The sequence below is a fragment of the Entelurus aequoreus genome, linkage group LG03 (assembly GCF_033978785.1).
Source record: "Entelurus aequoreus isolate RoL-2023_Sb linkage group LG03, RoL_Eaeq_v1.1, whole genome shotgun sequence".
NCBI classification, from domain to species: domain Eukaryota; kingdom Metazoa; phylum Chordata; class Actinopteri; order Syngnathiformes; family Syngnathidae; genus Entelurus; species Entelurus aequoreus.
In genome coordinates, this window is record NC_084733.1 from 90,324,568 (window position 1) to 90,350,144 (window position 25,577).

Here is a 25,577-nt window from a genome sequence, read left to right on the forward strand (position 1 = left end):
CAGACTTTATGAGAGACAACAAAGACTACTTTTGGATCAATGATGATCCAGAACCGTATAACTTTGACCTGAATATAAGGAGGATGAGCTACCCGTTTTAGAAGCTGTGTGAAAAACAGATTCAGCTTTTGTGAATCACTAAGCATCATGTAGCAGTATTGCTAAGTGCTAAACCATATATACAAACAACAATCACTTACTGTACAATGTCTGCTCTCACTGAGATGCCGACTAACGGGATGTTTATATCTTCCCGTTTGGATGAAGAATTAATCATAATCCTCGCAAAGGCTTAAAAAAAGATGTAGCAAACGAGCATCTGTTCGTGGCTTTCTCGCCATTCCCGGGTATAAATTGAACGTCAAAGTTAAATGTTTATGGCCACAATTAGAGATGTCCGATAATGTCTTTTTTGCCGATATGCGATATTCCGATATTGTCCAACTCTTAATTACCGATTCCGATATAAACCGATACCGATATATACAGTTGTGGAATGAACACATTATTATGCTTAATTTTGTTGTGATGCCCCGCTTGATGTATTAAACAATGTAACTTTACCATGAACTGATTAACGTGGACCCCGACTTAAACAAGTTGAAAAACTTATTGGGGTGTTACCATTTGGTGGTCAATTGTACGGAATATGTACTGTACTGGGCAATCTACTAATACAAGTTTCAATCAATCAATCAAAAACAAGGTTTTCCAAAATAAGAGAACAACTTCAACTCCAGTTATGGAAAAAAAATGCCAACATGGCACTGCCATATTTATTATTGAAGTCACAAAGTGCATTTTTTTTTTTTAATATGCCTCAAAACAGCTTGGAATTTGGGACATGCTCTCCCTGAGATAATCCTGATACCCATTACAACTATGGGAAATACTATACTTTGACTTTCACAAAGTGCATTATTTTCTATAAACATGCCTCAAAACAACAGCTACAAAAACAATGAAGGCACACAGCTTCAGTCCAGAGTATACTAGAGCAGTGTTTTTCAACCACTGTGCCGCGGCACACTAGTGTGCCGTGAGATACAGTCTGGTGTGCCGTGGGAGATGATCTCATTTCACCTATTTGGGTTAAAAATATTTTTTGCAAAGCAGTAATTATAATCTGCAAATGATGTGTTGTTGTTGTTGAGTGTCGGTGCTGTCTAGAGCTCGGCAGAGTAACCGTGTAATACTCTTTCATATCAGTAGGTGGCAGCCGGTAGCTAATTGCTTTGTAGATGTCGGAAACAGCGGGAGGCAGTGTGCAGGTAAAAAGGTGTCTAATGCTTAAACCAAAAATAAACAAAAGGTGAGTGCCCCTAAGAAAAGGCATTGAAGCTTAGGGAAGGCTATGCAGAACGAAACTAAAACTGAACTGGCTACAAAGTAAACAAAAACAGAATGCTGGACGACAGCAAAGACTTACTGTGGAGCAAAGACGGCGTCCACAAAGTACGTCCGAACATGACATGACAATCAACAATGTCCCCACAGAGAAGGATAAAAACATACTGAAATATTCTTGACTGCTAAAACAAAGTAGATGCGGGAAATATCGCTCAAAGGAAGACATGAAACTGCTACAGGAAAATACCAAAAAAAGAGAAAAAGCCACCAAAATAGGAGCGCAAGACAAGAACTAAAACACTACACACAGGAAAACAGCAATAAACTCCAAATAAGTCAGGGTGTGATGTGACAGGTGGTGACAGTACACCTACTTTGAGACAAGAGCTATAGTGATGCATGCTTGGTTATGCTTTGAATTCATATCCAACACTTGCGACAACGACTTTTTACTGTCAGCTGAGTTTCGTTTTTTAATGATTTCTCCTGGTGGTGTGCCTCCGCAATTTTTCAACGCAAAAAATGTGCCTTGGCTCAAAAAAGGTTGAAAAACACTGTACTAGAGCACACTTGCCAACCTTGACACCTCTGAATTCGGGAAATGGGGGGGTGTATATTGTAGCGTCCCGGAAGAGTTAGTGCTGCAAGGGGTTCTGGGTATTTGTGCTGTTGTGTTTATGTTGTGTTACGGTGCGGATGTTCTCCCGAAATGTGTTTGTCATTCTTGTTTGGTGTGGGTTCACAGTCTGGCGCATAATTGTAACAGTGCTAAAGTTGTTTATACGGCCGCCCTCAGTGTGACCTGTGTGGCTGTTGATCAAGTATGCCTTGCATTCACCTATGTGTGTGTAAAAGCCGCATATATTATGTGACTGGGCCGGCACGCTGTTTGTATGGAGGAAAAGCGGACGTGACGACAGGTTGTAGAGGACGCTAAAGGCACTGCCTTTAAGGCACGCCCCCAATATTGTTGTCCGGGTGGAAATCGGGAGAAATTCGTGAGAATGGTTGGCCCGGCAGATTTTCGGGAGGGGCACTGGAAAATCGGGAGGGTTGGCAAGTATGCCCTACGTCCGTGTTTTACCGGATATGTACCTCTCCGTACAGCGGCGTTTTAAAAAGTCATTAATTTTACTTCTTGAAACCGATAATTTCTGATATTACATTTTAAAGCATTTATCGGCCGATAATATCGGCAGGCCGATATTATCGGACATCTCTAGCCACAATCTTCTACTACCCAGGTGAGAGGCATGATTTATCATCGAGACTTAACTTTTTCCAACTCAGAGGCGATGCAGCGGCTCAATATGTCAACTATATAGCAGCATAAGTTAGTTAAATCTCTGTGATCGCAGGCCAGGGTTAGCTCTTATAATGACAATATAGCTAATACTTGGTCAACGTTCAGGTCGCAAGATGTAAAAGGAGTTTTGTTGTTGTTTGGTTAGAGCAGAGGTGTCAAAGTGGTTTTCACTGAGGGCCATGTCGCAGTTATGTTTGGCCCCAGAGGGTCGCTTCTAACAGTGAATACTATTAACTATTATACTTCTAAGTCTATCTGATAGCTCAGTTACAGCTCTTTTTATTACCAAATATGTGTTATATGTTTTTATGTCGCACGTTTGCACCAAGAAAAATTCCTAGTTTGTGAACCCGTTCTCAAACAATGGCAATAAAACTATTCTGATTCTGATTCTGATTCTGATTATTACACCATTTTTAATGCATTTCATTAGTAGATTTTTTTTTAAACTAAAATGTAAAAAAAAAAACAATGGTAAGTTGCAATAATTTCACCTCAAAATGTAGTGTATATCAGTGGTCCCCAACCTTTTTGTAGCTGGGGACCGGTCAACGCTTGAAAATTTGTCCCACGGACCGGAGGGGGGGGGTGGGAATTTTTTTTTTTTTCTTTTTTTTTTTTCATAAAGAAATACAATCATGTGTGCTTACAGACTGTATCCCTGCAGACTGTATTGATCTATATTGATATATAATGTATATATTGTGTTTTTTATGTTGATTTAATTAAAAAAAAAAAAAAAAAAATTAAAAATATTATTTTTTTATTTTTTTTAAATTAAATTTCTTGCGCGGCCCGGTACCAATCGGTCCGCGGACCGGTACCGGGCTGCGGCCCGGTGGTTGGGGACCACTGGTGTATATTACTGTAAATGGAAAAAGAGTACTGCTGTTTTTATGGTAAAAAAAACCGACGTCGCTACCTAGCAGCTCCACTGTAGACACGGCACAAGAGCCAAGCGTGCAGGTTTAACAAAGGTTTAATGTTCTTTAAACAAAATGTCTTTCGGCATGTCGTGACGTTGCCGTCACCCACAATCCTCTCTCCTCCTCTGCTCCCGGCTGCTTACTGTTAAAGACAACTGATTTTTAGATTAACACGTACCACCTGTGAAATCTAATCAACCTGCCAGCTGTGTCTCGCCGTCCCGCACATGCCCCGCCCCTAGCTGATGGTGCTCCGCCCTCAACACACTGCATAAACTGAAATCTAAGATTAATTATCTCAAATAAGGGTGATATTTGCTTATTTTCTGTCTGATAAGATCATTCTTCTCACTAAGCAGATTTTATGTTAGAGTGTTTTACTTGTTTTAAGTGGTCCTAAATGATCTCAGTAAGATATTACAGCTTGTTGCTGAGATTTGATGACTAATATTGAGTAAAACATGCTTGAAACTAGAATATCAACTGATGCAAAGCTGTGTCATCAACACTCACAAGTAGAAAACTACTTTTTTAAAGTCATCATTTCTTATTTCAAGCATGAAAAAAAAAATCATGACTATGACACAATTGTGTCTCATAATAAAACAGATGACAGCCAAATGGACTTTGCTGTTTTATTTTCAATGAAACAATAAAAAATACATACTCATATAGTAATACAGTTGTTATTAGTGAGAATATACTTATTTTAAGGTATTTTTGGGTTCATTGAGGTTAGTTTATTTTACTTGTAGCCAAATTTTCTTGTTCTATTGGCAGATAATTTTGCTTAGTTCAAATAAAATACCCCTCATTTTTGTATTTTTTTTGTCTTGTTTTTGAACACTGCCTTTTTGCAGTGCACCATTGCCAGCGGCGGTGACCTTTGCTCCTGCAGGCGCGCTGACGCACTTCCCTCCACACTCAGTTACCAGAATTTTACTGTAAAATTTACATTTGTTTTTTCACCGTAAATAAATTTAAAAAAAATTTACAGAAAAATTTTGGCCAGTTTGTTTGTTTTTGTTTTTACCGCAAATCAACAACTGTAGATTTTTCGGTGCATTACTGTAAATGACACCACAGTTTATTACAGTGAAAAAAGAAAAATGATGTAAAAAACACAGTCAATTTCACAATTTTACCATGAAATCTATTGCTACTTTTACATATATTTGTTTCTCCCAAAATAGAAAGAAATAATAATAATAATAATAATATATTTTATTTGTAAAAAGCACTTTACATCGAGTAAACAAGCTCAAAGTGCTACAGTGTATTAAAAAAAATTTAAAAAATAAATAAAAAGATATATAAAAAAATAAATAAAAATAAAATTTAAAATTTACATTTGTTTTTTCACCGTAAATAAAAAAAAAAAAAATTTTACAGTAAAATTTTGGCACCTGAGCTGCCAGTTTGTTTGTTTTTGTTTTTACCGCAAATCAACAACTGTAGATTTTTCGGTGCATTACTGTAAATGACACCACAGTTTATTACAGTGAAAAAAGAAAAATGATGTAAAAAACACAGTCAATTTCACAATTTTACCATGAAATCTATTGCTACTTTTACATATATTTGTTTCTCCCAAAATAGAAAGAAATAATTATAATAATAATAATATATTTTATTTGTAAAAAGCACTTTACATCGAGTAAACAAGCTCAAAGTGCTACAGTGTATTAATAAAAATAAAAATAAAAAGATATATAAAAAAATAAATAAAAATAAAAACTAGAACAGCAAAATAGCTAGAACTAGTATGCATATATCTAAAAAATGATTTTTTTAAAAAGAAGGGTTTTTAAGCCTTTTTTAAAAGCATCCACAGTCTGTGGTGCCCTCAGGTGGTCAGGGAGAGCATTCCACAGACTGGAAACGGCGGAGCAGAAAGCCCGGTCTCCCATAGTTCGTAGCTTTGTCCTCGGAGGTTGGAGGAGGTTAGCCTGTCCGGAGCGGAGGTGTCGAGTGGAGGATTTGGGAGTGAGTAGTTCTTTGAGGTAGAGGGGGGCATTTCCATGGAGGCACTGGTGGGTTAGTTTCTTACTAAATAATACATTTAGTAAGAAAAGTTACAGTACTTTATTGATACATATTATTTCCAGGCTTTCCAGGGCCCAATAAAATGAAGTGGTGGGCCACATCTGGCCCCCGGGCCTTGAGTTTGACACCTGTGTTTTAGAGGGTTTTATGGGCGGAATAGTGTACTTCCCTTAGCTGTATTTTCAACCACCTTGTACATGCTGTATTTTACGAATTAAAATACATTAAAAAAATAAAAAGATATGTGTCCTTGTGTTACATAGGGCAGTGTTTTTCAACCACTGTGCCGCGGCACACTAGTGTGCCGTGAGAAATTATGCAACTTCACCTAATTTATCCCAAAAATATTTTTTGCAAATCAATAATTAGAATCTGCCAATAATGTGCCGTGGCTTAGTGTCTGTGCTGTGTAAAACTCGGCAGGGTAACCACGTAATACTCCATGTCAGTAGGTGGCAGCATTGCTTTGTAAACGTCGGAATGTGTCGGGTGAGACGAGGATGGTTTGTTATGATCCCGATTTGCAGTGGGAGGCAGTGTGCAGGTAAAAAAGGTATGTAATGCTTAAACCCAAAAATGAACGAAAGGGAAAGGAAAAGGCTATGCAAAATGAAAGTCAAATTGAACTGGCTACAAAGTAAACAGAGACAGAATGCTGGACGACAGCAAAAACTTACGGCGTCCACAAAGTGCATCCGTACGTGACATGACAATCAACAATGTCCACACAAAGAAGGATAGCAACAACGTAAATAGCCTTGCTTGCTAACACAAAGCAGGTGCGCGGAATAGCGCTCAAAGGAAGACGTGAAGCCACTACAGGAAAACACCGGCAATACCGGAAGGGCCACCAAAATAAGCAAGACAAGAACTAAAGCACTACACACAGGAAGACACCAACACACTCAAAATAAGACACGACGACTTGGTGGAGTTAATTTTTTTAAAGTTTTCTCTCTGGTGGTGTGCCTCTGGATTTGTTTTATGACAAAAATGTGCCTTGCCTCAAAAAAGGTTGAAAAACACTGACATAAGGATTGTGAATGGTAGTGCAGTTCCCCTTTAAGAAATCAGTTTAACATGGAATAACTTCCCCTTCTCATGATTTCTTGTGTTTACCCAGGACATTCAGACGGACGCTCCATTCCACGTCCTGCGCCTCAAAGTGCAGGCGGAGAGGAGCAAGCTGGTGCTGCTGCTGCAAGAGTGTCAGGCGGAGATCGCCCGGGAGAACCGCCACCTGGCCAGCGTGGGCAGCGAGAGGCTGGTCAAGGAGCACCGGGTGAGTGGCGGCTCTTTGCAAAAAACGTCCGTCACCTTTTTAAACAAGTTCCATAAGTACGTGTCCGATTTTTAGGTCTTCTTCAGGGAGAAGGGCCTTCAGTCCCTGTGCGAGAAGAGGCTAGAACTGATGGAGGGATTCTGTCAGAAGCTCCCTGAGGACGACTCTGCCCACCAGACCCTGGACAAATCCAGGAAGGAGTACCTGGAGGTCAGCGAGGAAATCGAAAACACTCATCAGAAGCTAATGCAGCACCCGGACAAATGGAAGGACTACAGCGCAAGGTAGGATCACCTACAAAACCCCAAAAGCAGTGAAGTCGTCACGTTGTGTAAATGGTAAATAAAAAGAGAATACAACAAATCCTTTTCAACTTATATTCAATTGAATAGACTGCAAAGACAAGATATTTCATGTTCACACTGAGAAACTTAATTTTTTTGTGCATTTTTACCACTGTGTTACATGGCCTTTCCTTTTAACAACACTCAGTAAAGGTTTGGGAACTGAGGAGACACATTTTTGAAGTGGAATTCTTTCCCATTCTTGCTTAAAGTACAGCTTAAGTTGTTCAACAGTCTCCCTTCTCATATTTTAGCCTTCATAATCCACCACATATTTTCAATGGGAGACAGGTCTGGACTACAGGCAGGCCAGTCTAGTACCCGCACTCTTTTACTATGAAGCCACACTGTTGTAACACATGCCGAATGTGGCTTGGCTTTGTCTTAAAATTAAAGTCAAAGTACCAATGATTGTCACACACACACTAGATGTGGTGAAATTTGTCCTCTGCATTTGACCCATCCCCTTGGGGAGCAGTGGGCAGCAGCGGCGCCGCGCCCGGGAATCATTTTGGTGATTTAACCCCCAATTCCAACCCTTGATGCTGAGTGCCAAGCAGGGAGGTAATGGGTCCCATTTTTATAGTCTTTGGTATGACTCGGCTGGGACTTGAACTCCAACCTACCGATCTTGCTGAAATAAGCAGGGGCGTCCATGATAACGTTCCTTGGATGGCAACATATGTTGCTCCAAAACCTATAAGTACCTTTCAGCATTAATGGCGCCTTCACAGATGTGTAAGTTACCCATGTATTGGGCACTAATACACCCCCATACCATCACACATGCTGCCTTTTACACTTTGCGCCTAGAACAATCCGGATGGTTCTTTTCCTCTTTGGTCCGGAGGACACGACGTCCACAGTTTCCAAATAAACCATTTGGAATGTGGACTCAAACACTTTTCCACTTTGCATCAGTTCATCTTAGATGAGCTCGGGCCCAGCGAAGCGTTTTCTGGGTGTTGTTGATAAACGGCTTTGGCTTTGCATTGTAGAGTTTTAACATGCACTTACAGATGTAGCGACCGACTGTAGTTACTGACAGTGGTTTTCTGAAGTGTTCCTGAGCCCTCGTGGTGATATCCTTTACACACCGATGCAGTACTGCTTTTTGATGCAGTTGACGGGCTTAGCTGCTTACGTGCAGGGATTTCTCCAGATTCTCTGAACTTTTTGATGATATTACGGAGCGTAGATGGTGAAATCCCTAAATTCCTTAGCAACAGCTGGATGAGAAATGTTGTTCTTAAACAATTTGCTCGGGCATTTGTTGACAAAGTGGCGACCCTCGCCCCCGTCCTTGTTTGTGAACGACTGAGCATTTCACGGAAGCTGCTTTTTATACCCAATCATGGCACCCACCTGTTCCCAATTAGCCTGTTCACCTGTGGGATGTTCCAAATAAGTCTTTGATGAGCTTTCCTCAACTTTCTTTTTTGCCACTTGTGCCAGCTTTTTTTAAACATGTTGCAGGCATCAAATTCCAAATGAGCTAATATTTGCAAAAAATTACAAAGTTTTTCAGTCAGAACGTTAAAATATCTTGTCTTTGCAGTCTATTCAATTGAATTCTGTCAAGATGTGGACTATGGCGGGTTTGTTTTTCCGAGATGCAATAAAAGTTGGAGCGGACATGGCTTGAAGGTAAGGACATATTTATTTTTTACTATAACAAAAAGAACAAACTAAAGGCGCGCACAAGGCGGAGGTACAAACTTGACTATGAAACAAAAACTTGCACGTGGGCAAAAAACTAAGGACATGAACAAAAGTCGCTAACTGTGGCATGAATAGAAAAAACTTACTTGACAAGGCATGAAGTGCGCAGAGGTGAACAGAGTGATGTCGCCAGGCCGACTGCCTGGCAACAATGGCCTTAAATACTGGTGACATGATTAGTGAAAACGTGAGACAGGTGCGTGACATGAGGATGTGAAACAGGTGCGTGACAAGACAGGTGAAAACTAATGGGTGACCATGGAGACCAAACCAAACAAGGAAGTGCAACCAGGAACTAAAAAAAGAGCCCAAAACCCAAGCAAAACAAAAACATGATTAACACAGACATGACAAATATAAGTTGAAAAGGATTTGCAAATCATTGTATTCTCTTTTTATTTACCATTTACACAACGTGACGACCTTCCTGGTTTTTAGTTTTGTAAAACAAATTGAAATTGTGGCGTGACGTAGATATGCCGAGCTGTCCTGCTGGCTGATATCTAAAGAAAGTCAACTTCGCCTGCTGAGAAACCGAGCCAGCGACCCCAGAAAGTACAGCCAGGTGAAGACCACCATCACGGTACGTCACGCCAACCTCAAATCCACCGATCCGCTGCCGTCTGCTCCATGACTTTGTACAAATGGTGGTGCCCCGTGACCCCTGCAGGAGCTCAGGAACGACGCCGAGCTGCAGGAGGGCAACCTCGGCTGGCTGAAAGCCCGCATGGCGGTTCTGATGGAGATCTGCGCCGACAGCGACGCCCAGAGGCAGGGAGGCGCCCTGAGAAAACTCTCCACTGATCTGAAAGGTCTGCTGATGTCGCTTATAGAGGTAAGCCACCGTTCTTTTTTGGGTTTTTTTAAAGATACCTTGACTTCCTCACCAATGTGTCCGACGTCCTCCATGTCACGCAGGCTGAGAAGATGGTCCTGGCTGTAGGCGACTGTGTACAATTCAGAGAGGAAGTGCAGACCACTTTGGACGATCTTCTCAGCGCCCAAAAAGACGCTCAGACCGAGGTCTCCAGGATTCTGGATCGTCCCACCGTGCGAGAAGCCCAACAGCTCCTGCTGGCGCACCAGGTACAGTGCGACCACGAGAAGGGAGAGAGCTTTCTTACCCGACCGTTTGCTTCTCCTCAGCAACTTCTGAAGAGGCTGAAGCTGAAGAGGAAGGACGTTCAGCAGCTGATCAGCAGGGGGCAGCAGCTGCAGGCGGAGGAGGGCCCGGGAGAGACGCTGCAGCAGGACCTGCACAGTCTGGAGAACACGCTCAGTAAAATGGAGCAAAATATGGATTCGCAGGAGCAAAGCCTTGAGGTGGGTTGCTGAGTCGTAGTACAAGGTGGGAGGAGGAGGATTTGAGCTGCGTTCACACGTCACACACTCAAATTGAGGAGAAATAAAAGACAGGAAAATGTAATATATAATAATTAGAGATGTCCGATAATGGCTTTTTTGCCGATATCCGATATTGTCCAACTCTTAGTTACAGATACCGATATATACAGTGGTGGAATTAACACATTATTATGCCTTATTTTGTTGTGATGCCCCGCTGGATGCATTAAACCAGGGGTCACCAACCTTTTTGAAAGCAAGAGCTACTTCTTGGGTACTGATTAATGCGAAGGGCCACCAGTTTGATACACACTTCAATAAATGGCCAGAAATAGCCAATTTGCTCAATTTACCTTTAACTCTATGTTATTATTAATAATGAATGATATTTACACTTAATTGAACGGTTTAAAAGAGGAGAAAACAGGAAAAAAAATGACAATTCAATTTCGAAACGTAGTTTGTCTTCAATTTCGACTCTTTAAAATTCCAAATTCAACCGAAAAAAAGAAGAGAAAAACTTAAAAAAATAATTTATGGAACATCATTAGTAATTTTTCCTGATTAAGATTAATTTTAGAATTTTGATGACATGTTTTAAATAGGTTAAAATTAGAGATGTCCGATAATATCGGCAGGCCGATATTATCGGACATCTCTATATACATATAATATATGCGTTAAAATGTAATATCGGAAATTATCGGTATCGGTTTTTTTATTATCGGTATCGTTTTTTTTCTTTTTCTTTTTTTCTTTATTAAATCCACATAAAAAACACAAGATACACTTACAATTAGTGCACCAACCCAAAAAACCTCCCTCCCCCATTTACACTCATTCACACAAAAGGGTTGTTTCTTTCTGTTATTAATATTCTGGTTCCTACATTATATATCAATATATATCAATACAGTCTGCAAGGGATACAGTCCGTAAGCACACATGATTGTGCGTGCTGCTGCTCCACTAATAGTACTAACCTTTAACAGTTAATTTTACTCATTTTCATTCATTACTAGTTTCTATGTAACTGTTTTTATATTGTTGTACTTTCTTTTTTATTCAAGAAAATGTTTTTAATTTATTTATCTTATTTTACTAATTTTTTTAAAAAGTACCTTATCTTCACCATACCTGGTTGTCCAAATTAGGCATAATAATGTGTTAATTCCACGACTGCATATATCGGTTGATATCGGTATCGGTTGATATCGGTATCGGTAATTAAAGAGTTGGACAATATCGGAATATCGGATATCGGCAAAAAGCCATTATCGGACATCCCTAGTTAACATCCAATCTACACTTTGTTAGAGTATATAGCAAATTGGACCTAGCTATATTTCTAACAAAGACAAATGACTGTTTTTTCTAGATTTTCCAGAACAAAAATTAAAAAAAAAAATTCAAAAGACTTTGAATTAAGATTTAAATTTGATTCTACAGATTTTCTGGATTTGCCAGAATAATTTTGATAAGTTTGAAGAAATATTTCACGAATATTCTTCGTCGGAAAAATAGATGCTAGAATGAAAAATTAAATTAAAATCTATTTATTATTCTTTACAATAAAAAATTTTTTTTTTACTTGAACATTCATTTAAATTGTCAGGGAAGAAAAGGAAGGAATTTAAAAGGTAAAAAGGTATATGTGTTTAAAAATCCTAAAATAATTTTTAAGGTTGTATTTTTTCTCTAAAATTGTCTTTCTGAAAGTTATAAGAAGCAAAGTAAAAAAAAAAGAATGAATTTATTTAAACAAGTGAAGACCAAGTCTTTCAAATATTTTCTTGGATTTTCAAATTCTATTTGAGTTTTGTCTCTCTTAGAATTAAAAATGTCGGGCAAAGCGAGACCAGCTTGCTAGTAAATATATAAATTTTAAAAAATAGATGCAGCTCACTGGTAAGTGCTGCTATTTGAGCTATTTTTAGAACAGGCCGGCGGGCTACTCATCTGGTCCTTACGGGCTACCTGGTGCCCGCAGGCACCGCGTTGGTGACCCCTGCATTAAACAATGTAACAAGGTTTTCCAAAAATAAATCAACTCAAGTTATGGAAAAAAAAATGCCAACATGGCACTGCCATATTTATTATTGAAGTCACAAAGTGCATTCTTTTTTGTAACATGCCTCAAAACAGCAGCTTGGAATTTGGGACATGCTCTCCCTGAGAGAGCATGAGGAGGTTGAGGTGGGCGGGGTTAATGTGGTGGGAGGGGGAGGGGGGTGTATATTGTAGAGTCCCGGAAGAGTTAGAGCTGCTAGGGGTTCTGGGTATTTGTTGTGTTGTTATTTTACTTTTTGATGCCGATAATTTTGAAACCAATACCGATAATTTGTAATATTATTATATGGCTGAACCCGAGCCCAAAGCCAAGACAAAGAGACTTAAAAACTCTACCCTGCATACTGCAATTAAACTGTATAATAATACTATCTAATTAAATAAGTAATACAGTCATATACCAGAATGCTAATAGTTTCCATGCTGCTGTTGCCCTGAATGAAAATGGTTTTTTTAATATAAAATACTGTCTGTTCTTTTCATTTTTTTTATTTTTTATTTTTATCTTTGTTTGTTTAATATTCATTGTAAAGTTCAGCTGTTTTTTCAGTGGGGCCTTGGCTCCACTGCAAGCATGAATAAATAAAGTCAAGTAAAAAAAAAAGAAAAAGAATAATTACATTTTAAAGCATTTATCGGCCGATAATATCGGCAGTCCGATATTATCAGACATTTATAATAATAATTATGGCTTTTAAAATAAACGAGTTAACTCATATGATTAATCATTAAAAGATATATATATCGCATTAATCATGTACACGAGGGCTCCCCAAACTATGGCCTGCCAGGATCAACAATTTAAAAAAAAAGGATTTTCAGGTTAATCGCGATTCTTATTTGTAACTAGAGATGTCCGATAATATCGGACTGCCGATATTATCGGCCGATAAATGCTTTAAAATGTAATATCGGAAATTATCGATATCGGTTTCAAAATTATCGGTATCGGCTTCAAAAAGTAAAATGTATGACTTTTTAAAAGGCTGCCGTGTACACGGACGTAGGGAGAAGTACAGAGCGCCAATAAACCTTAAAGGCACTGCCTTTGCGTGCCGACCCAGTCACATAATATCTACGGCTTTTCACACACACAAGTGAATGCAAGCATACTTGGTCAACAGCCATACAGGTCACACTGAGGGTAGCCGTATAAACAACTATAACACTGTTACAAATATGCGCCACACTGTGAACCCACACCAAACAAGAATGACAAACACATTTCGGGAGAACATCCGCACCGTAACACAACATAAACACAACAGAACGAATACCCAGAACCCCTTGCAGCACTAACTCTTCCGGGACGCTACAATATTTATTTTCATTGTCCCATTTACTCTCTGTAAAGCACCGGTTCCATTGGCAGCAAAACAGGCCCAGAGCATAATACTACATGTATGAATGTACGTATATAAAACCAACAACTGAGCTTCCAATGTTTTTACTGTAAAATCTATAGATTTTTTTTTTACATTGTACGTGGAAAAAAATGTAATAATCAAATGTACAGGCCATTTTTCGAAATATACTACGGGGCAAATCCTCATACGTTAATATTCTTATATTATTCACTGTTACGAGCGGCCCTCTGAAGGCAGCCATAACTGTGTTGTGGCCCTCAATGAAAAACGAGTTTGACACCTTTGCTTTAAGCTACAAGCTAAAGCTAGCTAGGAAGACTGCATGGTCCATTGGTTGGATCTTACAGGTTTAATTATGCATTCACGACACCAACTAGTGGTGGGGTCGCTTGTTAACCCAATTTTTGATAATAATAATAATACTAGATTTTATTTGTAAAAAGCACTTTCCATTGAGTAAACAATCTCAATGTGCTACAGTGTATTAAAAAAAATAAAAATAAAAACATAGTAAAAATTAAAAATTTTTTTAAACTAGAACAGCCTAATACAGACCTGGGCATTCTGCGGCCCGCGGGCCACATCCGGCCCTTTGTGCGTCCCTGTCCGGCCCGCGTGAGGCCAATCATAAATTACAAAATAAATTTTTAAAAGTATCTATGTCGAGTGTGCAATACAACGGTGCTGCTTTTGTTTTGAAAAGCGTTATTTGTATTACTTCCGTGTGGACGTATGCGCGTGCGTGATTGTGAGTGAATGTGAACAGCTGCAATCACAAATTACAAAATAAAGTTGAAAAAACATCTATGTCGTGCGCGCAATACAACTGTGCTGCTTTTATTTTGAAAAGTGTTATTTATGGGCGTATGTCCGTGTGTAACCTGTGAGTGAAGGTGCACATGCAGCGACAAGTGATGCACGGTTTACACCCGAGACGCTAAAAAGAGAAAAGTTGATGAGGAATGGCGTGTTTTCAACAAGACATGGACTGCCAAGCAACGTTCCCTCTAAGGTGCGCGCCTGCGCAATTGCGCACTGCTCAAGCGTCCTCTGCGCACAGCAAATATATGCCGCGCACCAAATCAAATCCCATCTGAATTCTAAACAAAATAAACATATTTATTCTGTGTAATTTTGCAATGCAACTTTGAGTGACAGTGACAACAAGCGGCCCTAACGGTGTTCGTCAACACCGTTCAATTGAACACCGTTCAATTATTGTAACGTCTATCGAGATGCTTCGAGGCCAGGAATTATATCGATCACTTTATTGAGCAAAACTGTTTATATTCGGCCATAACCACACCAAAAACATGAATAAAACACTCCTATCTCGAAAAACTAGTCATTTTCTGCCGTACAAACCAGGCCAAAAGCAACTTGTCATCTGTCACCAACACGCATACTAAACCACTGGTGCGTTTATGGCCACACAAAAAGTCGGACAACTCAAACACCACACAAAGTTACACTATGACTCCTCAGTTATACGTGTGCTTATTTTACTGTCATTTATTATTAATGTTAATTTATTTATATTAATCATGGAATGCTGTTACTAGAGAAAGTTACAGGAATGCACACTTCATCCTATGCTTACATTTCATTGTGCAACATGAGGATGTTTAAGGGGAACTAAATGTGATCTCTGAAAGGGGTACAAATGATTTCCAAAGCAGTGCTGTTGGTATTAAGGTAGGTTAAATTAAAGTATTATTATTATTGTAATTTCCGGACTATAAGCCGCTACTTATTCCCCTCGTTCTGGTCCCTGCGGCTTATACAAGGGTGCGGCTTATTTACGGCCTGTTCTTCTCCGACACCGACGAAGAGGATTTCGGTGGTTTTAGTACGCAGGAGGAAGACGATGACACAATGATTAAAGACTGACTTTTCATATACTGGTAGGCTGGTTATTTTGATAACGTACAGGCGAGCACTTTGTATTACTTTGCACCGTTGTATTATTTGTAGTCTGCACGAATGCTGTTCTCCATGTCAAAGATGTGAAAGTTTGATTGAATGATTGAAAGATTTATTGTTAATAAATGGGACGCTTTGCGTTCCCAAACAGTCATCTCTGTCCCGACAATCCCCTCCGTGGTAGCAGGAACCCCTATATACTACGCTAATTACACATCAAAACCCTGCGGCTTATAGTCGGGTGCGGCTTATATATGGAGCAATCTGTATTTTCCCCTAAATTTAGCTGGTGCCGCTTATAGTCAGGTGCGGCTTATATTCCGGAAATTACGGTATTATTATTTATCTTACGGCATATATCAAAAATAATATTGAGCAAAATTTAATTGAAATATTGTCGATGTGGCCCTCCAGCAGTGCTCGGGTTGCTCATGCGGCCCCCGGTAAAAATTAATTGCCCACCCATGGCCTAATAGCTAGAACTAGTATGCATATATCTAAAAAAAAAAAGGCTTTTTTAAAAAGAAGGGTTTTTAAGCCTTTTTTAAAAGCATCCACAGTCTGTGGTGCCCTCAGGTGGTCAGGGAGAGCGTTCCACAGACTGGGATTGTTCGCAGCTTTGTCCTCGGAGGTTGGAGGAGGTTAGCCTGTCCGGCTCTTAAACCTATCCATCCCATCCTAATGCACAACAATCATCAGAGCGACAACTTGTGTCCCGAGGTGCCACTGTAGTTGCATCATCAGCACAAATAAGAATCAGCTGATTTTTCCGGTCCTCAGGTCACGCTGGCGGCCTGGCAGGAGTTCGACAGCCAGCAGGAGGCCGTGCGGCAGTTTGTCAGCAAGGCCCGCTCAACCCTGGAGAGAGACATGAACTTCAGCAGTCCCGAGAGCCTGGCAGTGGAACTGGACCAAGCCAGAGTGAGTTGAACTGGTCGGCCTCCTCGGTTTCACTCGGCCAACCAATGTTTGTGCGAGCAGGTGCTGCTGAAGCAGTGTGAAGCCGAGGCCTCGCATATGAACACGCTGCTGAAGAGAGCCACGGAGATCCAGCTGGGCCCCAAGAACAAGACTGCGCTGCTCCAGCAGGCGCGTTCTCTCAGCGAGCAAGTGGACCAAGTGGAGACTGGCCTCAAACGGGAGTAAGTTGACAACAACGCCGGCTCATGTGCTTGTTCCTACTTTTTTTTATGATATGCGATCTTGCACTTTAGTGTCAAAACTGTGGAGGAGATGAAGATCAAGTGGGATGGATTCGGAGCTGACTTTGAAGCATTTTCCTCGTGGATATCTGACAAGGAGAAGCAACTGGACTCCTTGAAGAGCTCCAGTTTGGCGCTTGAGGAACAGATCAAAACTGTGAAGGTATTCTAACCCTGAGGCATTTTGTCCCTGACAATATCTCCACTTGTTATTCAGCTCAACTTCAATTCCAGCTCCTTCGCTCTGGTCATTGTTCCTCTTTGAGCATATTCAGTAAAAGGCATCTAATGAATAAATAAAAGCAGCAAAAATAATACAAATAAATATATATGTATATATATATATATATATATATATATATATATATATATATATATATATATATATATATATATATATATATATATATATATATATATATATATATATATATACAATCTATTACCAAGTAAGCCGTAATTGTAAAATCATGGCATGATAACTTAAAAACAGGTTGTTTTCTTTGGCCAAAAATTGTTATGTTTGCAGGAGGAGCATATTCAGTAAAAGGCATCTAATAAATAAATGAAAGCAGCAAAAATAATACAAATAAATATATATATATATATATATATATATATATATATATATATATATATATATATATATATATATATATATATATATATATATATATATATATATATGTATGTGTATATATATATATATATATATATATATATATATATATATATATATATATATATATATATGTGTGTATATATATATATATATATATATGTATGTATATATATATATATATATATATATATATATATATATATATATATATATATATATATATATGTGTGTATATATATATATATATATGTATGTATATATATATATATATATATATATATATATATATATATATATATATATATATGTATGTATATATATATATATATATATATATATATATACATACATATATATATATATATATATATATATATATATATATATACATATATATATATATATATATATATATATATATATATATATATATATATATATATATATATATATATATATATATATATATATATATATATATATACATACATTGCTAATGTGGTAAATGACTATTCTAGCTGCAAATGTCTGGTTTTTGGTGCAATATCTACATAGGTGTATAGAGGCCCATTTCCAGCAACTATCACTCCAGTGTTCTAATGGTACAATGTGTTTGCTCATTGGCTCAGAAGGCTAATTGATGATTAGAAAACCCTTGTGCAATCATGTTCACACATCTGAAAACACTTTAGCTCGTTACAGAAGCTACAAAACTGACCTTCCTTTGAGCAGATTGAGTTTCTGGAGCATCACATTTGTGGGGTCAATTAAACACTCAAAATGGCCAGAAAAAGAGAACTTTCATCTGAAACTCGACGGTCTATTCTTGTTCTTAGAAATGAAAGCTATTCCACAAAATTGTTTGGGTGACCCCAAACCTTTGAACGGTAGTGTATATATACACATTTATATTCATACTGTATATTAATCACTGTTAAAAGCGGCCCTCTGAGGGCCACCATAACTGCCATGTGGCCCTCAATGAAAAGGAGTTTGACACGCCTGCACTGCAAAAAGTCAGTGTTCAAAAACAAGAAAGAAAAAAATACAAAAATGAGGGGTATTTTATTTGAACTAAGCAAAATTATCTGCCAATAGAACAAGAAAATTTGGCTTGTCAAGACTTTCCAAAACAAGTAAAATTAGCTAACCTCAATGAACCCAAAAATACCTTAAAATAAGTATATTCTCACTAATAACAAGTACACTTTTCTTGGTAGAAAAAAAAGAGACCTTTTTGCTCAATATGTTTAAAAATATTCTTAAATGAAGTAAATGCTAATGCCATTATCTTGACATAATGATATGCGCTCGGCATCATGAATTTTTTTTTCATGCTTGAAGTAAGAAATGATTACTTTAAAAAAGTAGTTTTATACTTGTGAGTGTTGATGACACAGCTTTGCAACAGTTGATATTCTAGTTTCAAGCATGTTTTACTCAATATAGGTCATCAAATCTCAGCAACAAGCTGTAATATCTTACTGAGATCATTTAGGACCACTTAAAACAAGTAAAACACTCTAACATAAAATCTGCTTAGTGAGAAGAATGATCTTATTAGACAGAAAATAAGCAAATATCACCCTTATTTGAGATATTTCATCTTACTTAGATTTCAGTTTTTGCAGTGTGTTCTACAGCAGTGGTCCCCAACCACCAATTGGAACCGGGCCGCACAAGAAATAAAAAAAAAAAAAAAAAAAAAAAATTATTTTTATTTTTTTAAATCAACATAAAAAACACAATATATACATTATATATCAATATATATCAATACAGTCTGCAGGGATACAGTCCGTAAGCACACATGATTGTATTTATGTAAAAAAAAAAAAAAAAAAAAAAAAAAAAAAAATTTTTTTTATTTTTTAAAAATACCACCCCCCCCTTTGACCTTGTTAAGGCTGTGGAGGCCGAGCTCCGAGAGCGTGCTCAAGTTCTCTCCGGGCTGGAGGCGGACTCCCACCGCGTGGCCCAGTTTGTCTCGTCAGGAGAGGCGGCCCGCATCAAGGCCCGCCTCACCCAGATCGGCCGCTACTGGGACGAGCTGCGGGAGAGCGTGCAGCAGCATGACGGACAGCTGCAGGAAAGCTCCTCCCACCAGATGAAGTTCTCTCAGAGCCTACAAGAGGTGCAGTCAAATGCTTGTGATGATATGGAGGAATATTTAAGACTCATCTCTATGTTTTTGTAGGTGCAAAAATCGCTGTGTGAGCTACGCTCCAAGCTGGACCATCCAATCAAAACGTGTGCTTCCTCATCAGATACTTACACAGAACTTCAAAACCACACGGTATTTGATTACTTTTTTTCTTCAGATAACATTGACAATTAGGAACTGCTTAACACCCAAAGTCTGACACGTTTGGCTAGTGCAGTTCTTCTCAAATAGTGGGGTGGTACCCTCTTTAGTGGGCGCAGTGCGATGCCCCCGATTATCAGAATCAGAAGTACTTTATTAACCCCCAAGGGGAAATTAAGATTTTCAGCACAAACCCATTCAAGATCAGACAAACACTACAGGGAGACAGAAAAAGGATCGCTGACGGGTCTGCCAACTTCCGGCGCCCCTTACAAAAAAAAAAAAGCGTGAGAAAGGGGGGGAGATAAAAAAAAAAAAAATCAGTCAAAGGCTGGACTCCAAGGAGGGGGTCCAGACTGAGGCCAAGGAAAAAAAACTCATAGCCATAGCACACTTAAAGGCCTACTGAAATGAATTTTTTAAATTTAAACGGGGATAGCAGATCCATTCTATGTGTCATACTTGATCATTTCGCGATATTGCCATATTTTTGCTGAAAGGATTTAGTAGAGAAAATCGACGATAAAGTTCGCAACTTTTGCTCGCTGATAAAAAAAGCCTTGCCTGTACCGGAAGTAGCGTGACGTCACAGGAGCTAGTATTCCTCACTATTTTCCGTTGTTTACAATGGAGCGAGAGAGATTCGGAGCGACAAAGCGACGATTACCCCATTAATTTGAGCGAGGATGAAAGATTCGTAGATGAGGAACATTACAGTGAAGGACTAGAGCAGGGGTCAACAACGCGGTGCCCGCGGGCACCAGGTAGCCCGTAAGGACCAGATGAGTAGCCCGCTGGCCTGTTCTAGAAATAGCTCAAATAGCAGCACTTACCAGTGAGCTGCCTCTATTTTTAAAATTTTATTTATTTACTAGCAAGCTGGTCTCACTTTGCCCGACATTTTTAATTCTAAGAGAGACAAAACTCAAATAGAATTTGAAAATCCAAGAAAATATTTTAAAGACTTGGTCTTCACTTGTTCATAAATTCATTAATTTTTTTACTTTGCTTCTTATAACTTTCAGAAAGACAATTTTAGAGAAAAAATACAACCTTAAAAATGATTTTAGTATTTTTAAACACATATACCTTTTTACCTTTTAAATTCCTTCCTCTTCTTTCCTGACAATTTAAATCAATGTTCAATTAAAAAAATTTTTTTTATTGTAAAGAATAATAAATACATTTTAATTTAATTCTTCATTTTAGCTTCTGTTTTTTCAACGAAGAATATTTGTGAAATATTTCTTCAAACTTATTATAATTAAAATTCAAAAAAAATATTCTGGCAAATCTAGAAAATCTGTAGAATCAAATTTGAATCTTATTTCAAAGTCTTTTGAATTTCTTTTAAAATTTTTGTTCTGGAAAATCTAGAAGAAATAATGATTTGTCTTTGTTAGAAATATAGCTCGGTCCAATTTGTTATATATTCTAACTAAGTGTAGATTGTATTTCAACCTATTTAAAACATGTCATCAAAATTCATAAATTAATCTTAATCAGGAAAAATTACTAATGATGTTCCATAAATCCTTTTTTAAATTTTTTCAAAAAGATTCAAATTAGCTAGTTTTTCTCTTCTTTTTTTCGGTTGAATTTTGAATTTTAAAGAGTCGAAATTGAAGATAAACTATGTTTCAAAATTGAATTGTAATTTTTTTCGTGTTTTCTCCTCTTTTAAACCGTTCAATTAAGTGTAAATATCATTAATTATTAATAATAACATAGAGTTAAAGGTAAATTGAGCAAATTGGCTATTTCTGGCAATTTATTGAAGTGTGTATCAAACTGGTAGCCCTTCGCATTAATCACTACCCAAGAAGTAGCTCTTGCTTTCAAAAAGGTTGGTGACCCCTGGACTAGAGAGGCAGTGATGGACGTATCTTTTTTCGCTCTGACCGTAACTTAGGTACAAGCTGGCTCATTGGATTCCACACTCTCTCCTTTTTCTATTGTGGATCACGGATTTGTATTTTAAACCACCTCGGAAACTATATCCTCTTGAAAATGAGAGTCGAGCACGCGAAATGGACATTTAAAGTGACTTTTTTCTCCACGACACACTTAGCTACTGAGCTAGCGTGATAGCATCGTTCTCAAATGAAGATAGAAACAAAATAAATAAACCCCTGACTGGAAGGATAGACAGAAGATCAACAATACTATTAAACCATGTGCATGTAACTACACGGTTAAAAATTCTCAGCCTGGTAAGGCTTAACAATGCTCTTGCTAACGACGCTAAGGCTAATTTAGCAACTTAGCAACCGGACCTCACAGAACTATGATTAAAAACATTAGCGCTCCACCTACGCCAGCCAGCCCTCATCTTCCCATCAACAGCCGTGCTCACCTGCGTTCCAGCGATCGACGGCGCGACGAAGGACTTCATCCGTGGGTTTGGCGGCAAGCATCGGCTAGGCGTAGTAAGTAGTCCTTGTTGTGTTGCTGTAAGTATTGTACTTAGCCGCTAAGACACCGATCGATCCCCCCTACAACGTTCTTCTTTGCAGCCTCCATTGTTCATTAAACAAATTGCAAAAGGTTCACCAACACAGATGTCCAGAATACTGTGGAATTTTGTCGAAGAAAACAAGAGGTTTTTGTATCGGGTCAGATGGGGTCCAACCACTTCCGTGGATTTTGTGACGTCACGCGCATAAATCATATCCAAAGGAGTTTTTCAACCGGAAGTGTGGCGGGAATTTTAAAATGTCACTTTATAAGTTAACCCGGCCGTATTGGCATGTGTTGCAATGTTAAGATGTCATCATTGATATATAAACTATCAGACTGCGTGGTCGCTAGTAGTGGCTTTCAGTAGGCCTTTAAACAAGTTACATAGAATCAACAAAACTTGCAACAGAGGGGAGGGAGTGGGAGCTACGGAGGCCGGCTGCTGCTGTACAAGCGCTACTCAGCCGTCCATCGCCCCTAAGGGGAATCAAGCTTTTAACATACTTTATCTTGCTTCAAACCCAAGCTGTGCCCTGCAAAATGTTCTCATTGTGGCCATTAATCCGGACTTCCTCATTTTGATTTAAAAAAATCAGTTTTATTAATTTTAGTTTTGTAGTGTTTTATATATTGTGCTCATGTGTTAATGTTGCTGATCAATTTGTAATTCATTATTATTAACTGAGTTTGTTTCATTTTATTTTTCAGCATCAAATGGTTCAAGTCTGTCAAAAAATGTTTGTAATTTAAATAAGAAAACCATTTTTTTTTATTTCAAGCTAATTGATCTACTTTAAATATTTTCTGTTAGACTTAAAACAATGCTAATAAAGGTATTTTTTGTTGTAAGATCTATATTTGATTAAAATTTTTTTTTTTTTTAATGTTAATAAGGATACAACGTTATGCAGAGGTGTACTTATAACAATTTTACAGACAAATTATACTATTTATAGTCGTAGGGGAGGCACAAAATATTTTCTTCTTCCTAGTGGAGATGTAAGATAAAATAATTGACAAGCACTGGGCTCGTGTCATTTCAGAACACAGTGTTCGAAAATTACTTTTAGAAAGTAATGAATTATAGTTACTGGTTACTTTACCTAAAAATGAATTTAATTACTAACGGAATTACTCTTTAGTAAATGCAATTACCGGTAATTACTAGGGAAGGGAATAACTGTGTTACTTTTTAAAAAAAATAAAAAATTTAAAAATCTGACATATGCAGTCAAGAGACGTTTCATGAGAGCAGAGTGCGGGTGTGTCTTTAAAAGGCGGTGCCTGTTGCCAAGTGACGTGTGACATCAGCAAAAACGTGCTCCGAGCGGGATTTAAGCTCAGCTGTGTTTGTTAGCTTAGCAGCGGCAGTTTGTTGTTTTATTCGCTTGTAGTAGTAGTAGTGTGTATGTGTTACATATTGTTTGCTGTGGGATGTTGCCTACTTCTATTTGATATCAAGTTCATTTTAGTGTGGAGGTGAAATAACTGAAAACATGTTTTACATTGTACTTTCTTCAAAATAGCCATCCTTTGCTCTGATTACTGCTTTGCGCACTCTTGGCATTCTCTCCATGAGCTTCAAACACACCTGTGAAGTGAAAACCATTTCAGGTGACTACCTCTTGAAGCTCATGGAGAGAATGCCAAGAGTGTGCAAAGGAGTAATCAGAGCAAAGGGTGGCTATTTTGAAGAAACTAGAATATAAAACATGTTTTCAGTTATTTCACCTTTTTTTTGTTAAGTACATAACTCCACATGTGTTCATTCATAGTTTTGATGTGACAATCTACAATGTAAATAGTCATGAAAATAAAGAAAAGGCATTGAATGAGAAGGTGTGTCCAAACTTTTGACCTGTACTGTACATAAAAGTAATTAATTAGATTACTCGTTACTTGTAAGAGTAATGCCGTTACTATATAACATTGTTATTATTAGGGATGTCCAATAATGGCTTTTTGCCGATATCCGATATTCCGATATTGTCCAACTCTTTAATTACCGATACCGATATCAACCGATACCGATATCAACCGATGTATGCAGTCGTGGAATTAACACATTATTATGCCTAATTTGGACAACCATGTATGGTGAAGATAAGGTACTTTTTAAAAAAAATAATAAAATAAGATAAATAAATTAAAAACATTTTCTTGAATAAAAAAGAAAGTACAACAATATAAAAACAGTTACATAGAAACTAGTAATGAATGAAAATGAGTAAAATTAAGTGTTAAAGGTTAGTACTATTAGTGGAGCAGCAGCACGCACAATCATGTGTGCTTACGGACTGTATCCCTTGCAGACTGTATTGATATATATTGATATATAATGTAGGAAGCAGAATATTGATAACAGAAAGAAACAACCCTTTTGTGTGAATTAGGGATGTCCGATATTCCGATATTGTCCAACTCTTTAATTACCGATACCGATATTAACCGATACCGATATCAACCTATATATGCAGTCGTGGAATTAACACATTATTATGCCTAATTTGGACAACCATGTATGGTGAAGATAAGGTACTTTAAAAAAAAATAAAAAAATAAGATAACTAAATTAAAAACATTTTCTTGAATAAAAAAGAAAGTAAAACAATATAAAAACAGTTACATAGAAACTAGTAATGAATGAAAATGAGTAAAATTAACTGTTAAAGGTTAGTACTATTAGTGGAGCAGCAGCACGCACAATCATGTGTGCTTACGGACTGTATCCCTTGCAGACTGTATTGATATATATTGATATATAATGTAGGAAGCAGAATATTAATAACAGAAAGAAACAACCCTTTTGTGTGAATTAGGGATGTCCGATAATGGCTTTTTGCCGATATTCCGATATTGTCCAACTCTTTAATTACTGATACCGATATTAACCGATACCGATATCAACCTATATATGCAGTCGTGGAATTAACACATTATTATGCCTAATTTGGACAACCAGGTATGGTGAAGATAAGGTACTTTTAAAAAAAAATAATAAAATAAGATAAATAAATTAAAAACATTTTCTTGAATAAAAAAGAAAGTACAACAATATAAAAACAGTTACATAGAAACTAGTAATGAATGAAAATGAGTAAAATTAACTGTTAAAGGTTAGTACTATTAGTGGAGCAGCAGCACGCACAATCATGTGTGCTTACGGACTGTATCCCTTGCAGACTGTATTGATATATATTGATATATAATGTAGGAAGCAGAATATTGATAACAGAAAGAAACAACCCTTTTGTGTGAATTAGGGATGTCCGATATTCCGATATTGTCCAACACTTTAATTACCGATA

General features: G+C 37.6%; 1 protein-coding gene across 11 annotated transcripts in view; it reads left to right on the plus strand.

The window, feature by feature from the left end:
• syne1b (spectrin repeat containing, nuclear envelope 1b) overlaps positions 1 to 25,577 on the plus strand; it is a 318,672-nt gene that overhangs the window by 64,943 nt on the left and 228,152 nt on the right. For all 11 annotated transcript variants that reach the window (XM_062043168.1, XM_062043169.1, XM_062043173.1 and 8 more), the window contains 11 exons: positions 6,752 to 6,910; positions 6,986 to 7,194; positions 9,451 to 9,559; positions 9,647 to 9,811; positions 9,895 to 10,062; positions 10,123 to 10,299; positions 16,461 to 16,601; positions 16,662 to 16,822; positions 16,895 to 17,045; positions 19,411 to 19,638; positions 19,702 to 19,800. In XM_062043168.1, coding sequence (XP_061899152.1) covers positions 6,752 to 6,910; positions 6,986 to 7,194; positions 9,451 to 9,559; positions 9,647 to 9,811; positions 9,895 to 10,062; positions 10,123 to 10,299; positions 16,461 to 16,601; positions 16,662 to 16,822; positions 16,895 to 17,045; positions 19,411 to 19,638; positions 19,702 to 19,800 — 1,767 coding nt within the window. The remainder of the gene's footprint in view (positions 1 to 6,751; positions 6,911 to 6,985; positions 7,195 to 9,450; positions 9,560 to 9,646; positions 9,812 to 9,894; positions 10,063 to 10,122; positions 10,300 to 16,460; positions 16,602 to 16,661; positions 16,823 to 16,894; positions 17,046 to 19,410; positions 19,639 to 19,701; positions 19,801 to 25,577) is intronic.